This window comes from Sciurus carolinensis, chromosome 7, assembly GCF_902686445.1.
Source record: "Sciurus carolinensis chromosome 7, mSciCar1.2, whole genome shotgun sequence".
NCBI lineage: Eukaryota > Metazoa > Chordata > Mammalia > Rodentia > Sciuridae > Sciurus > Sciurus carolinensis.
Genome location: NC_062219.1, coordinates 116437660 through 116454257, shown reverse-complemented (window position 1 = coordinate 116454257; position 16598 = coordinate 116437660). Strand labels below are relative to the sequence as shown.

The 16598-nt window shown below is 42.3% G+C and overlaps 1 protein-coding gene across 1 annotated transcript in view; it reads left to right on the top strand.

Moving 5' to 3' along the window:
- Positions 1–16598, top strand: part of Dnah8 (dynein axonemal heavy chain 8) — a 252532-nt gene that overhangs the window by 207473 nt on the left and 28461 nt on the right. Inside the window, 2 exon segments of the mRNA XM_047558191.1 lie at positions 1368–1469; positions 7547–7707. Of these exon segments, the coding sequence (XP_047414147.1) occupies positions 1368–1469; positions 7547–7707 (263 nt within the window).

Below are 16598 nucleotides of genomic sequence, written 5' to 3'. Positions count from 1 at the left end.
AATAAAGGTACTGTGTCCATCTACAAGTAAAAAATATATTTTAATAAATCCTGTAGCACTTTGTAGTTTCCAAAGTGCTCGTGTGCAGAGCCTCACTTTTGTCTTTGCCCTCTGTGAGGTGTGCACGGGAGGCTTTACTGAGATGCCCATTTTACTGATGAGGACCAGACAAGACAGACAGGAGACTTCCTCAAGCTCACAGAGCTGACAATGCAAACCCAGTCATCCCATCACACCTTATAAAGGGTTGGAGGATCTGGTTCTTCCAGATCTTGGGCAAGTGAACAGGGCTCAGAGCCTGTGTGTCCCCATTCATAAAGTGGCTGTGGATTCTGTGAGGAGCAAATGGGTTAGTATTTGTGAATGCTCAGTGTATGGTATAAATGCCACTTTTCCTGTCTGTCCCGCCCTCCTTTCCACAGTAGGTCCTCAAGGTAATTGTAGATGCAGCAGTGACAGGTCGGTGCTAGGGAGCGTGATGAACGTTGACCTGGACAGGAGGGATTGCTAGAACCAAACCATCACTTTTCCTGCAAACACCGAAGGGAGAGTAAATTAAGAATATGACAGTTTGATGAGAGATTGTCCTGCATGGGTTCAGATTCTACGGTTATTTATCATGTTGGTGTAAACAAGTGATAGTTACCTGGAAATGGTTGCTTTGAAAGGCAACTGAAATGGAAAATCAAATTTTAACTGAGAGTAAAAATAAATAAGAATCATGCACCCTCACTTCTCCTACCCCAAATGTATGGTGATTTTTTTTTTTTTTTGCAAAAAATAAAATAATTGTTACTATCCAAAATATATTGCCAGTATGAGATTGCTAAAGAAATTAATGAACACTTAACTGTAGTTTTAGTTCACAGATTGAGATGGCAAAAGATTGCATTGTAGAAAAACTTTGTGAATAAATACTTTTCTAGTTGTTCTCATACTGACTCCAGAAAATATATTGCTAGGAGAGCACATTAAAGAGTTGATTACTTGATTTTCCTCCTTTCTTCACTAAACACCACTTTTTCCCTCTGTAACAGCTTGGCATTACTATAATGAGTGTTATAGGTGATTACATTCACAGAGTGAAAAACAGTCTTTTTTTTCTATTTTAAATAATCCATGGGCAACATAACCAGTAGTGTTTCGTATTACTGATGTCTCTTTGGAGAACGAACAAACCATAGTGGTTTCAGCCATGTGATAGTGACAGTTATTAATGTAAGATAATGAATAATTTTAAAACACGTAATTTTAAATACAATCTAGAGAGCACTCTCTTTCCCAGACCTTTCTTATAGAGAAAGACCTGAATTACTTGTTTGGATTGACAGTGAATAATCTTTTTTTTTTTTTTCCTCCTGATAAAGGGTGTGTCGTGGAGTACAGTTCGGTATATGATTGGAGAAGTACAATATGGAGGCAGAGTGACAGATGACTTTGATAAACGTCTGCTTAATTGCTTTGCTAGAGTAAGTCAATTCATGGGAAGAAAAGCATGGAGACACATTTCATTGTATTTTCCTTTTAAACAAGACTACTTTTTGTTTGTGGTGGGTATGCCAAATTTAAGGGGGGAATAGTATAAAGAGGAGTTGCTAAAACAAATTGGCCAAGAAATGCCCCTCCACAGACATCCCCATCATTACCAACAGGACCTGAGCAGAACAGAGGCCAATTCTCAAGGGTCTCTGAATCCTCTCCTGTACAGTAGGGCTGTCCATGCCCAGGTCTCCTGCTGCCCCTCCTCCGCATTCTCCATTACAAGGTGCCTCACCTGGGGGAAAACACTGGCTATCGTTTCTACACCTCTTCCCCTGAGAGCAAAACTCATGGTGACTTCAAACCAAATAAGGGATGGGGGATTCACCATAATTGAATTTTTTTCATTTCTTCTATTAGATTTTGATGATTGAAAATGGATGAAGTATTCATTTTTTTTCAATTTTTCAATTTTTTTACATTGTGAAATTCACATATAGCATATTGGTAAACACTTTTAGAGAAAGATAGTACCTGGCAATTATAGTTTTTACATCAGGGATAAATACTTGAACTAATATCTACCAACCTCAAACTCTTCTTTGTTTTACATGTTAAAGAAACAATAAACATTAAGTGGAAAAAGTAAAATATAGGGGTATTTATGATCGTTAAGTTCTATTAGGACCTATGTTGTTAATTCTGTTTCTGTACATTTATTTTCTTCCTTTCCTTTTTTTTTTTTTTTTAAACAAAATTAAAACCTAAACAACCAGGTACAAGCTACAAGCTTCTGGGATACTTTGGTAAACTGGGGGTTGACCAGAAATCCAATTTTTCTTTGAACCCTTACATACCTTTCTGTGTTTTTTGGTAAACCATATGCAGAAAAAGGTAGAAAATAACAAGTGTTGGTAAGGACAGGGAAAAATCGATGCCTGTGTGGTTGGAGGTTAAATTGGTATAGACCTCTTGAGATACCTGAGATACCTGCTGAAGTCAAGTACCCCAGGTAGCTACAGCCCAGAACATTTCAAGGAAAAGTCCAAACAGGCATGTACAAAGTGTGTGTTAATGGGAACTGTGCAAGGAGCTGAAGGCAGCTGTCATGGGGTGATTTTCCTGGAAACAGACCCTAACTGGGAGATTTGCATTTGAGTGCCCCCTCCATCCTTCTCCAAGGGGACCCTTCTGCCAGGACAGTTCCTGGGGATGAACAGAGCTGTGAGCTCACAGTAGCTAATACTCTAGACAGTTGGGGGAGTGAGTGCATGCCTGGGTCCTGAAGGAGGATCAGGTGATGCATCACAGCATCCACCTCAGAAGTCCAAGAATCCTGAGAAAAAAAGATGGAAGGTGAGCACAAGAGAAAGCTGTGCTCACCTTCTGGGGTGCTGTCTGGTGCGCTCAATCACATCAACTGTGCGACATGATTGCTTTCTGAACCAGAATCTTACTCCTCAGGATATGGCCCAGAGAAATTCTCACAGTGGACAAAGATATTATTCATAGCATTGTTTGTGGTCGCAGGAAGCTGAAAGAAACACACATCTGTATCTATCACAGGGAAAGAGACAAGTTAAATGTAGGTGCCTACGGTGGTAGCCAATGCAGCACCTGGGAGAGATGATCTATACGACGTCTTGCCTGGATCTTTAAAACAGTGTTGCGTGCACCTGGAAAAAACAAGATGTGATTCAAAAAGCAAACTCAGTTTATTGCACAAAGATAAATACATATTTAAGGACATTTAGCAAGTCCATTTAAAAAGTAGATGCCCTCTGAAGGGAGGAGACTGTATGTGGATATCAGAGCTGAATGGGGGAAACTGAAATAAAAGGAGCATGACATTGTCCCACAGAAATGGAATGTAGAAGTTGACAGTGGGGAAATGTAACAGTGGGCCACTTTGTGCTTTGAATATAGCCCTGCTGCTCTGCCACTGCAGCTGATATTTTTTTAAAAAGGGGAGATCATGAAAATTAAACTAGGGAACATGAGAAATCTGAGGTTCAAAAAACCAGTATGTCTTAGTAGTATACTTGGGTAGAATAGTTATAAGAATTATAAAAGGACTGAAAATCAGGTGTGCTTGTGTGTTTTTTACCACACTTAATGTCTTAATGTATCACATTTTAAAATTTTTATTTTATTTTTTGGTACCTAGGGTTGCTTAGCCACTGACCCACATCTCAACCCCTTTATATAATATATAAATATTACATATATATATATATATATATTTTTTTTTTTTTTTTTTTTAAAGGCAAGATCTTGCTAAGTTGCTTAGGGCCTCACTAAATTGCTGCAGCTGACTTTGACCTTGTGATCCTCCTGCCTCAGCCACTTGAGCTGCTGGGATTACAGGTGTGCACCACCACATCCTGTTCAACATTTTTTTGGATTTTTTTTTTTCCCCCCAGTGCTGGGGATTGAACCCAGGGCCTTGTGCTTGCGAGGCAAGCACTCTACCAACTGAACTACATCCCCAGCCCCTCTGCTCAACTTTTTAAAAAAGCATGTTTGACTCTTTTTCTAAAACCTCATGTTCAAGAAAAGTCCTGATTAGCCAACCACCTCTGTAAGTTTGCTTTATTGAAGCTGTGTTACCCAAAGGTGCGTGGGTCACAGTGGTTGGCTGGCAAGGAGGCAGGATGTGAAAGAGCCCTCTACTCTCCACCTGGCGCTCTGGGGCTCAGTCAAGAGCTGCTGTGTTAATCTGTCCCTTCAAGGTCAATGACCTGGCCAGGAGCACAGAAAGGGAAGCAGTTCTGCTCACTGGCTCACTGGCTCTGGAACCTGCTCCACCTACAGATCTTAAGCTGGCGGTTTCTCTCTCTATCCCTAGTCTCCTGAATTTGCTCTTCTCCTTCTCCATAGCCTGGCATTTGACATTTGGGGCAGTGGAGGACTCATTGAGACCTCATCCCCCTCCCAGAGGCCCAAGATTCTGCATCCTGGGGTCTGGGCAGGCCTGGGGGAAGCACATGCGGGATGTGTCTCGGTCACGGTCACGCAGACTCCGTGGTGTAGAGCTCAGTCTAGTGCTTCTCCAGGCCCTGTGCACTGGCTACTCCTAAGGAACAGCTACTCCCTCCCCACCAGATTAGATCCTCTCTGTACCATCAGATCCTGGCTTTTAGGACCTGTGTCCTCAGCAATTCCTGCCCTAAATGAAAAGTTCCTCTCACTGCCGTTCCCTCCTCTCACTCCTGAGTGGCTTCCCCTGGCTCCTCCCATCCCCTCCCTCAGGCCCTTCAATGGTGGCAGTTCTCTGTCCGTGACTGACCCACTCCCTCATTCCCCCTGAATCTGCTCTTCACCCTCCACCACCAACCTCCTGTCTCACTTGCTCTTCACCTTACCCATTCCTCTGTCTAGATTTGACTTGTTCCAGATGATCCCCCATAAGCAACGACGTGAGTCTGGGTCTCTGGTTCTAAGGGGATGAGGTTCCCACGTGACCTTGGCAGCAGAATCCTCTTGAGCAGGCTGTAGAACAGCACCAGAGAGCCCCTGTCCTGTCGTCCCCTGTCTCAGCCGTCCCCAACCTTGCTCTCACTGTCTATTCCATTGACCAACCCATGGTGCAGCCACTGTCCCCGCTGTGGGATGGTGGGATCCCGAGTTACCATGGGAAGCTGTTCAATTGTAAATCAGTGCTTCCGAGTCAGATCCCCTGTCCCTATGACTTCCAATTTGGGGCTTGTCTTTGGATCTCTGTTTGCTGTGTTTTGGCATCTTACAGAATGTCTCTTCAAAACCTAACAGGGGAAGAAGACTGAGCAAATTATGGTAAGGCATAATGGATCCCACTGTTTTGTATAATTATAATGTGTTAATAAAAATTTTTAAAAATAAAAGCTACAGTTAAAAACAACAACTAACAACTGCAGAACTTTTTTCATGTTCTTATTCAAGGATGTCTGTTGTCATCTTTCCATTCCTGTAACAAACACCTGAGCTAATCCACTTATAAAAGAAAAGGTTTATTTTAGTTCCCAGCTCTGGTGGTGTCGTCCATGGTCACTTGCCCCCATTGCTTTGGGGCCTGTGGCTAGTGGAGCAGCACATCATGGTGGGCAGTGCGTGGTGAGTGAGGGTGCTCACCTCATGGCTTCATGGCCAGGACAGGAGAGAAGGGGAGGAAGGGGCGTGTTCCCCTTCAAGGACATACCCCCAAGTGACCAGAGGCTCCACCTCTTAAAGATCCCGTCACAGCCTAGGTCGGCCATAGATTACGGTCATTCCAGGTCCAAACCATAGTATCCACTTTTTGTAGGTACCCCTTAGAGTCTCCCACAGTAATTCCATGTAGATTTCATATTCTGTATTTTGTCCATATCCCAAAAGAGCCTCCTCATTTGGGGAAACCCAGCTCCGTGTGGGTTCGATTCAGCCATTTGTGTGGGTGTTAATAAAGTAACGATAAACCAGGGAGAAGCTTCATTTTGCTTCTTTAGGTACTTGCCATCCGACAACACTGAATCCACGGTGGTCATTTGTTATCTGTGTGCTGAGGCCTTTGCCTCCCTGGGGTGTCTTCCTGCAATTGAAGCCTTCCACATCACAAAAAATCTAATCTTTCTCAATAATGACTATGCTCAGCTCTGTGCCCTTTAATGACTTTCAATTGCTCCCTGGTTCTTAAATAAGCACTAGTCATCGCCCTGGCATCCACAGTCATCCATAAAATGACCTCACCGCCTCATCTTTCCTGTCCTGCCTCTTGGAACTGCATTATGTTTACCCCTGACTTCGTTTCATTCACCAACCTGCCTCACCTTTTTGACATCAGTTATTTTGGGCCTTTGCTTGTATGGCCTCCCCAGCTACAAGTCCTCCTATCAGAATTCTCTCCTTCCAGGCTGTTCTCCGAAATCACTGCCTTACCTGACATCCACCTGGCCATTCTTGCTTCCTGCTCAAAGCCTCCCTGGTACTTTGCTTATTTATATTTCCTTCAGGCTCTTACTTTAGTACACTCTGTATTGTGGTTCTTCCATAATTGGCTTATCCCTCTACTAGGTCACCAGTTCCTTGAATGAAAGAACTGTGTGTTTTTCATCTCTGCATTCTGTTCTGGTTCTAAGCTCGGGACCTTGTGCCCAGGAGTTGAATAGAATAGAATGGAACCAAATAAAGCCAGAGAGAAGCAGTACACGGGGTATTTCAGAGCAACGTCTGGACCTAAAAAGAACTGAAAGGAGCTGGTGGAGGGAAGGTACTAGAGATAGTGTCCCTGACAGGAGCAAGGTACAGTCCCCATCTCCTTCATATCAGTCCTTGGAGTGATCAGACACTGTGCCTACATTTCCACGCCCGTCTTTCCCTTCTTTCTCGCCCTGCTGAGGAAACACTTTGCCTGATGCTGAAGTTATTGCCTCAACACCGGCTCATAGGCGTTCAGCGTCACCCCTCCTCCTTCAAAATAAGTCTGTTCACACCAAGCGTGTATTTGTTCTCTCACTGTTTTGTTACAGATAATCCATCAGTTCACATGGAATGAGAAAAGGATGTGATAAGGCATTTGCTTCCTGTGGACAGGGACCTAACTTAATTAACAAAGGAAGCTGCCGGACTCAGTTTGGGGGTAGATGCTTATAAGGCTGTCTGGCTGTGCTGGCGCTTGAGTCAGTGTAAGTGACACTGTGCACATGCACCGCCCAGGCACAAGACAATGAAAACGCCCACGCATCTTCTCCTGTGTGGATATTGCTTCATGGGGCCCTGCATTGTGTTCCCCTTCTCTGCCAGAGTGGAGCTGAGGGTCGTCCGATTGCTCCAGTGGAGGCCTGCGGGCTTGGCTTGGTTCTCTTTGCTCTGCACCTTTCTTCTTTGGTGCTGAACAGAGGCCTCCCGAGTTGTTTTTGTGTTCTGGCCTCTCTTTTTTCTTCATAGATGTGCTAATTATTCTATCAGTAGTTTTGTGAAGATGCTTTCAAAACCAATATAAAAAAAAAACCCTATTAAAATGGAAATAAGGTGACCCTTCCTCCTTGATAGGGGCAGTTTTCATTGAGATTCTCATCAATTTTCTTTCCTTTATTTTCTCTCCCTCCTCCAGGTCTGGTTCAGTGAGAAGATGTTTGAACCATCATTCTGTTTTTATACTGGGTATAAAATCCCTGTGTGCAAAACCTTGGACCAGTATTTTGAGTACATCCAGTCGCTGCCATCCCTAGATAACCCTGAAGTTTTTGGGCTTCACCCTAATGCTGATATCACGTAAGTTCTCAGCGTTTTTTTAATTTGAAGGGGTCATTTGTAACTCAGCCTGGCAAAGGCTGTGCATTTCATTTTCTCTCTTAATCTCTCTCCTTTCCCCTCTTTTTATTTTACTGTGAAAAATATTGTCGCTTCCTGTCTCCCAATTACAACTTTGTCACATCTTGGCCTGCCTTCCTCTCACTAAATCGTAGTGCCCCAGTGTTTGTGACAACCTTAAAGCTCTAATTTATGCATTGATTATTTCTCCTCTGTCATGTCATAAAACCAGTTGGTGTTATGGGTATTGATGCTCTCCATTGATAGGACGGCAGTCTCCCACCTCCTTATCTCTTTCTCCGAAAATCCATTAAAATATGATGCTCATGAACAGAGTCTAAAAGGGCCAGAAGCATAGATGAAGAATGAAGACCTGTATTCCTGCCTGACCTTCTCTTTGTTGGTCCCTCTCCTCTTACTTGCTCACCTGCATCCTTCCATCATGAACTGCCCAGGGTGGCATGTGACAGTAAGCACAGGAGCAAGGCCACATAGACAGAGCCCAGGGTCTCAGTTCAGCATGGGATCCCTGCTCCCATGGAGAGAGAAGAAATGCCTCCCAGTCCCAAGTCCCTTCTCCGGCCCACCCTTCAGATGAGGCCTTGCCTCTCTTGAGAGATCCCTACCCCAGACTAGACCACCTGGCTCCATGGGTGGGTGCAGGGAGCCCCAGCTGAGCTGCTCCTTTGCACAGGGATTGCCTCTGTGGCCCACCTGTGAAAGGTTCAAGTCCAGTGTCAGCATGTGCCGCTCTCCCAGTCTCTTGCCGACTGTCATAATTTTCATACTCTCCAGTCGGGCATGGCTATGCTCCATCTTCTGGTTCTCTACACTTGATGAGTGTCTCAAGAGTCTCGTTTTGCTGTCAATTGATCGTCTTTTCACCCCCAGACACCTAGCTCACCCCTTGCACAATGCATACCCTGTTGGCCTCTTTATGCCCATATTGATTCCACCTTCTTCATATCCTTTAATCTCACCCACGGTGCTTTTCATCTTCAAAGATGCAGAAGTGACCAGAGACCCACGAATGGCTAATGACACTTTTTTCAGATGCTAAGACAGAACCTGACAGTTCTTTGATGGCAGCTCTAGTTGTTATTTGAAGGGGCTGTATTAGGTTACCTTGGAATGGAAACAAAGTTAAGAGATAAAAGAATTCTTCAGGGATTGGTTTGATCATCAACTTATACATGAAAGAGGGAGCACAATTTTTGCTTTAGCTGAGAATTTAAAAATGTGAGTCAGGTCACATGGCTGTTCTTCTCAGAGCCTTCTGAGATCCTATGTCACTGTGGGTCAAGGTCAAGGGTTACTTACATATAGACACCCACAAGCGTGTCCCCCACCTCCAGATCTGGGCTCCCCTGACTTTCTCCCTTCCTCCTACCAGCTCAGCTCCTGCTCCCCAGCCTCCTGTTATACCACACTGGCTTCCACCACAGATGCTTGCACTTCCTGGAACATCTTACCTTACCCCCCATACCCTTTGTGGCTGACCTTCCAGCCCTTCTAGTCTTTACTTAAATGTCACCTTTTCAAGGATGTCTTCCCTTACTACCCATTCCCCAACCTCCACCCCCATCCTACCCTCTTACCCTGCTTTTTTCTACAGTTTGCATCACCAACTGACATACTCTGTATTTTAATGATTTATTTGCTATCTATCAGTGACCACTGGAACTGTTGTCCATTTTCACTGTTGTATCTCCACTGCTACAACAGTATCTTATGCTCAGGACACATCTGTGAACTGAATCAATGATATTAAATTCTTCTAGGCTGTGATCTGATCCATGGGGGTCATCTACAGAATGTCTCATGATTTCATACAAGTGGGCAGAAAAAAAGCTGACCGATCTCCAAACACTTACAAATTTGTAGTTGAAGATGTTCACATATGAGGGCTCTGGACTCTGATTCCCTTGGCAAGAGCCTGAGGAGTCTTAGAAGCTGGTTCCTGGAGAATCTGACCCTGCAGGGTCCTGCAGGTCCTCCCAAAGGGCAGGCGAGACCAAGTGGAAGTCATCTCACCCTGTCTTAGAGGTAGGGTGTTCCTGTGCCGTGAACACCTAGGGAAGCTTTGATCACCAGCTCTCAATGCAGATGAACCAGAGCTGGAAAAAGTCCAGAGAAACACAAGTACAGTGTAAATGGAACTGGAGGTAATGGCAGAGTCGGCCCTGGGCTTTTTATTGTGAACTATTGCAGCCCTCAGAAAAGTAACCAGTGTGGTCAGCATCCATATACCACGTCCCAGGCTCACCAACTGTTAGCATTCCATTCTCTTTCTATATTTGTATCTCTGTATTTTGCATTTCTAAAGCTAGATGCTTGAATAACCATATCTATTTCTGTGTGTGTGTGTGTGTGTGTGTGCGCGCGCACACACACATGCATATGTGCTCATAGGCTCTCTTAGTGGACAAACCTAGGAAGTAATCACATGTTTTGTAAGATGTCGTGAGCTAATCCTAATAATCGCACTTTCAGTCACATGCCGCAGGATTCTAGGCTTCTCCCTGCCATGTTGCCGTCTCCTTTCTCCCACAGCGAGAGCTCTGCTTCCAGCAACCTCAATATCTTTTCTCCTTTGCTTGGAATCAATCCGCTGATAGCAAGCCCAGGAAGACACCAGATTGAAATTCAGATTTCTTTACTATTATTCTTGTCCTCAGAATATGTCCTACTGAGGGTATGCAGAATACTATGCTCCAAAGTCATATTTTTTATCTGAAGGGTTATGTTATCAATTGATATATAGTCACGCACTTTTTTTCTGTTTGTGTTACATTTTAGTTTTCCCCATTTGTTATTATTTTTAAGTATGTAAAACATGAACATAGTTCAGATGTCACAATAGATAATAAGGTGTTCTTCCAAAAGTCTTAGCCCTTCCAGTCCATTTCCCTCTTCCTTTATGGGTAAGCAAACCTGTGTGTTTTCTGGTTTATCTTTTCTGTGTTTCTCTTTGCATGTACGTCACATTTATACACCTTCTTGTTATACTTCCCTTTTTAAATGAAGTTGCTAAAGTTTGTGTCTTGCTTTTTTCACTGAACAATGTGTCCTATAAAGCACACCACATCGGGTCATAGATGTCTTCCTCATTATTTTTACAGCTGCATGCTACTCAACCATTCTCAACCATTTATTCAACCATTCTCCTATAGTTTGCTATCTCGAATAGTGCCTTGGTTAACTGCCTCTGCTTGAGGTTTCTCATATTGTTGGAGATGTAAGTTCAAGGTGAATTGCCTTGGGGATTATTGTCAGGGTCTCTCACCTGTTCTGCACTCTCATAGGTATGTGAATCTCATCAACAAAGTGTTCTTCAAGCATTTGAATTTTCATCAATGACAGTGAGAAATGGTATCTTAGCATAGTTTTAATCTACTTTTTCTTATTTTGAATTGAATGGAGCAAATTTTCATATGCTTCAAGGTTATTTTATATAGTTTGCCCATTTTTCTCAAATAGATATTTTTCTTTTCGATTTTTTTTTTTTTGGTACCAGGGATTGAACCTAAGGGTGTTCAACCCCTGAGCCACATCCTCAGCCTTTTTTTTTTTTTTGGTTTGTTTTTTGAGACAGGGTCTCACTAAGTTGCTTAGGGCCTTGCTAAGTTGCTGAGGCTGGCTTTGAATTTGCAATCCTCCTGCCTCAGCCTCCTGAGCAGCTGGGATTACAGGTGTGTGCCACTGTGCCTGGCTTTCCTTTTAATTTTTAAGACTGGATTGTATATTAGGGACACTAGCCCTTTATTCGTGATGGGCACTGTAAATATTTTTTCTCATGCTGTTATTAGATTTTGACTTTATGACGTGTTTCCATTGACCAGACAGAGCGGTTCCTGTTATGGTTTGGTTGCACTTCTATTTTTATATAGTCACATTTATGAATTTCTGTTGTTGTTGTCGTTGTTGATATATCTTGACTGTTAGCAAGAAGGCCTTTCCCACTTTAGCTTATAAAGGAATAATCTGTATTTTTTTTTCAGTATGGTTTCATTTTTTACATTTAGTTCTTTTAACCATTTGGAAGTGGCATAAATAAGGATGAAATTTCATGTTTTTCTGAGTAGCAGTCTGTCATCCTTCATCAGTGATTTGAGAAGCTTCCTTTAATGAAGACAGAATTCCCATAGGTCCGTAGGTCCGTTTTTGCTACATAGCATTCTGTTTAAAATTTAAACTCTACATTTTACTTTGCTCTCTGGTAGGACTAAGCTTCTCTTGTTGCTCTCTCTTTTCCCCTGGGCTTTTCCTAACTATTATTCCATTTATATTTTTTTATTTTTATCACAAATGAATGTTGAATTTTGTTGAATGCCTTTCAGCGTCTCTGGAGATAATTACATGATCATTCCCAAATATCTAAAACTTTGGTGAAAATATGAATGGATTCCCTAAGTTAAATTATCCATGCATTCCTGAAATTAATGCTCCTTGGTCATGATGTTTTATTCCTTTGGTGTGGTGATAGATTTAATAAAGTTCACTGAGAGCTTTTACATTGATATTCATAAATAAGATTTTTCTAGAGTCTTTGTGCTAACTTTATCAGAATTCATTGTCAATTGAGATTAGATTTGCTTTATAAAACTGTGGGAGTTTCCTGAGCTCTGAAACAATGTATGTAGCATTAGAATCTTGAACTTTGCATAGAATTCTACAAAATCATCTGGGTCCGGTGCTTTTTGGTGGTACAGGTTCTTTGATAGCTTTCTTATTCTTCTGTTGCCACAGCAGTCAAATTTATAAATTGTATTCTGTTTTTTAAAAAAGTAAAATTATCTGGTCCATCTATTTTTTTGGTTGTTGTTTCATTTTATTTTTTGTTTTGGTACTGGGGATTGAATCCATGGGTGCTTAACCACTGAACCACATCCCCAGCCCTTTTTATTTTTCATTTTGAGACAGAGTCTCATTCATTGCTTAGGGCCTTGTTAAATTGCTGAGACTGACTTTGAACTTGTAATCCTCCTGCCTCAGCCTCCTGGGTCGCTGGGATTACAGGTGTGTGCCACACTCCCCGGCTCATCTATGTTTACATATTTATTTGCTTAGAATTATGCAAAGCAGTCTTTAATCTGCTTGAAAGAGCTTGGACTCAGTACAGAGTCAGAAACAATGAAGTTGCTTTTTCCTTACACGATACTGAGCCCAACTTATTCAGTCAACTTGTTACAGAATTGAGTAGTTATCCAGCTCTGTACACATAGGTCTGATGACAGATAGAAGCCACTCTTCATAAAGAATGTGCTGGCTCCCTCTTTGTTTCTTTCTCCACCTTAGTAGTTTCCACAGCACTTAGAATAAAACACAAGCTCTCCGCCATCACTGACAAGGCCCATATCTGCAACCTCATTTAGAGCACGCTGTTGACTCCTAGACCATCTTAGAGACCCCCTGGGTAGCTCCATGTGGGTGAGGATGCAGGCCTAGTTCAGGGATGATGACAGAGTGGAGCAACATTCTAGGACCTATCTTACAAGGGAACTGACAGGATTCAGTGAATACAGAGCAGTGGCCGTGAACCTGTCCTGCTGACAGGTGGGTTGAGAGGGCCTGGCAAGCCTTCTGTCTTTTGGCAAGTCCTCTGTCCAGCTCTGTCCAAAGGCCCACACCCCATCACTGGCCCACAGCTGTCACTAAGCTAACTTCTCCCAGTGTAGAGTGTCAGAATCTTACAACCTTTCTTTACATGAGTGAGGTCAAGGAGAAAGCCTTGGATTGCCTCAGATGGAGGGGTATTGCCACCAGATTCTGGCCTGTGAGACCTGTGGTCCTCCTCCTGTGACCTGTCTTTGATTTTTTTTTAATAAAATTTTTTAAATTAGTTGTACGTGACAGTGAATGCATTTATGCACTTTGATATATCATTCATAAATGGGGTGTAATTTCTCATTTTTCTTATTGTACATGTTGTAGAATCACATCAGTCATGCAGTCATATATGTACATATATGTACTTCTGTTTCACTCTGCTATCCTTCTTACCCTCATGACCCCTCCCCTCCTTTCACTCCCCTCTATCTAATATTAAGTAACTCTATCCTTCTCTAGTGCCCCCCTCTTATTGTGAATTAGCATCTGAATGTCAGAGAAAACATTTGGGCTTTGGTTTTTTGGGTTTGGCTTATCTCACTTAGCATGATATTCTCCAACTCCATCCATTTACTGGCAAATGCCATAATTTCATTCTTCTTTAAAGCTGAGTGTTATATATATACATTTTCCTTATCCTTTCACCTGTTGAAGGGCACCTAGGTTGGTCCCATTGTTTATCTATTGTGCATTGAGCTGCTATAAACATTGACATAGCCGTGTCATTGTAGTATGTCAGTTTTAAGTCCTTTGGGTATAAGCTGAGGAGTGGGATAGCTGGGTTAAATGGTGGTTCCATTCCAAGTTTTCTGAGGAATCTCCATACTGCTTTCCATAGTGGTTGTACTAATTTGCAGTTCCACCATCAATGTATGAGTTACTCAACTCAAAATGGATCAAAGGCTTAAGCACTAGAACAAAGATGTTGCACCTAATAGAAGAAAACATAGGCCCAAATCTTTACCATGTTGGCTTAGGATCTGACTTCCTTAACAAGACCCCTAAAGTGTAAGAAGTAAAATTAAGAATCAATAAATGGAATGGACTCAAACTAAAAAATTTCTTTTCAGCAAAAGAAACAATCAATAATGTGAAGAGAGAGCCTACAGAATGGGAGAAAATCCTTACCACATGCACCTCAGATAAAGCAGTAATATCTAGGATATATAAAGAACTCAAAATGCTTAATCCTTAAAAAACAAATAACCAAATCAATAAATGGACGAAGGAACTGAACAGATGCTTAAAAAGAAATACAGTCAATTAATAAATATATGAAAAATGTTCAGCATCTCTAGCAATTAGAGAAATGTAAATCAAAACCACTCTAAGATTTCATCTCACTCTAGTCAGAATGGCAATTATGTAGAATACAGGCAACAATAAATGTTGGTGGGAATGTGGGGGAAATGTACACTCTTACATTGCTGGTGGGACTGCAATTTGGTGCAACCACTATGGAAAGCAGTATGGAGATTCCTATCTTCATTCTTAACTTCACATTGGCTGTGTCTCTGGAGGGTCTCCCTCTCACCTACCCATGCCCATCCTCTCTCCCCAGCACATCTGGAAGCGTTTCTGGTGCCTGCTCAGGTAGTAACTGTCTGCAGCTCCGTGTTTGGTAACTCTTGGTCTCAGAGTGAGCTTTGTCCTAGGCGTAATTCTTCTTTCCTCTTGGCTCCGAAATATCTGGAATTCTACCTGCACTTGATATCCTAGTGATTGAACCACCTTTTTCAAAGGTTCCTTTGTTCTGCCCCTTAATTGTTCCCCGGACAGCCACCAGGAGGCAGTAAGCAGTAACAGACGCAGCTCCCAGCCCAACCTCTCCCCCTCAGACTCCAGCAAGGTCCTGCTTTCCAGGTTCTCTGTGAAATGCAAGAAGGAATCAAAGGTGGTCTGGACAAATCTGGCCTGGGAGCTCGGCTAAAGGTGGAGTCGGAAATGGGAATGCATGTATGAACATGACGATAAGCTACAGAGTTTTGTTTGGGGTATGTTGAGTTGGACAAGAGTGGGCTTTCTGAGTGGGATGAGAAATGTGGATGGCAGCCCAAGTGAGAAATTTGAGCACACTTTTGTGGAAAGAAGCCAGCAGACAGGGAGGACTCTACTATATGCTGACTGTGTTGAATGTCCCCAACCAGAGGGATCATTAATTGATATGACTATATCCATGCTGTGTAATAGCATACTGGCTTCTAATAAGTTCACAGGCTATCACTGGGCCAGGGTGGAGAACTCTGTGCCCCTGTTTGTCAGAATCTTTCCTCTGAAGTTCACATCCATAAATCTGAGAGGAGAAAATTTGGGGAAAGGTACCACAAGTCTCTTTCCTCTCTGCTTCAAAACAAAGAATCTCTGAAGAAGGGGGTGGAGGAATCAAGCTAAATAAATCCTTTAAAATAAGTAAGAACTCTCCCAAGAGGTTAGATTTCTTGATGACGGGAACCATAAAAATGCATACTTTGTTCATATTTTATTATCTAGATTTATAAGGTACCAAAGACTCTGCAAATTCAACCATCTCAATGTGGAAAGCAGTTATTTATTTTGACTCTTTTTCTCATTAGTGGTTATGCATATTTTTCTCCCTTCTGAAATTTATCAAATGCCTTATTACAAATTTTCTATTCATTTCTATGCAGGACAAATTCTAATGCATTTGATATAAAATGTAATATAAAAATAATGCTCATTGATATTTCATGTGCAAAGGAGTATATAAATCTATGCTGATTTGGATGTGGTCATGCACTAATATCTCATTAGATAGTTAATTGTTTATTTTATAGACAGTTCTGACTTTTCAGTTGTTTTGCATTTTTATTACCCACAAACCAACTCCCCAGAACCACCAAGTTACAAATAGGCAATAGGAGCAGCTTCTTGTATTTACTCCAAAGAGAAGTTTTTGTCAAGAAGTAACTCAGGACCAAAGCTCACAGAGCAAGTCTTGTTCTTCATCCCAGAGCAGTGATGGGGCTGTTTTCCCGAAAGCCCTTGGGCTTTGAAGGCATAAAGAGATATTTGCAGTTCTCCATTACAGCCAGCTGTCTTGGCTTCTGCCTTTCATTTCTTTGCAAACATAAAATCACATTGTGGAAAAGGAAATTCAAGTTGTACAGTCCTGGAATACCAGGGAATGACATCCTGTGCCTAATAGAATGTGTAGTGGGAAGGTGACCTGGGGAGCTCGTCCAGCTCTTACTCGACGTGGAGTGACTCTGGCAGGTCCTTCC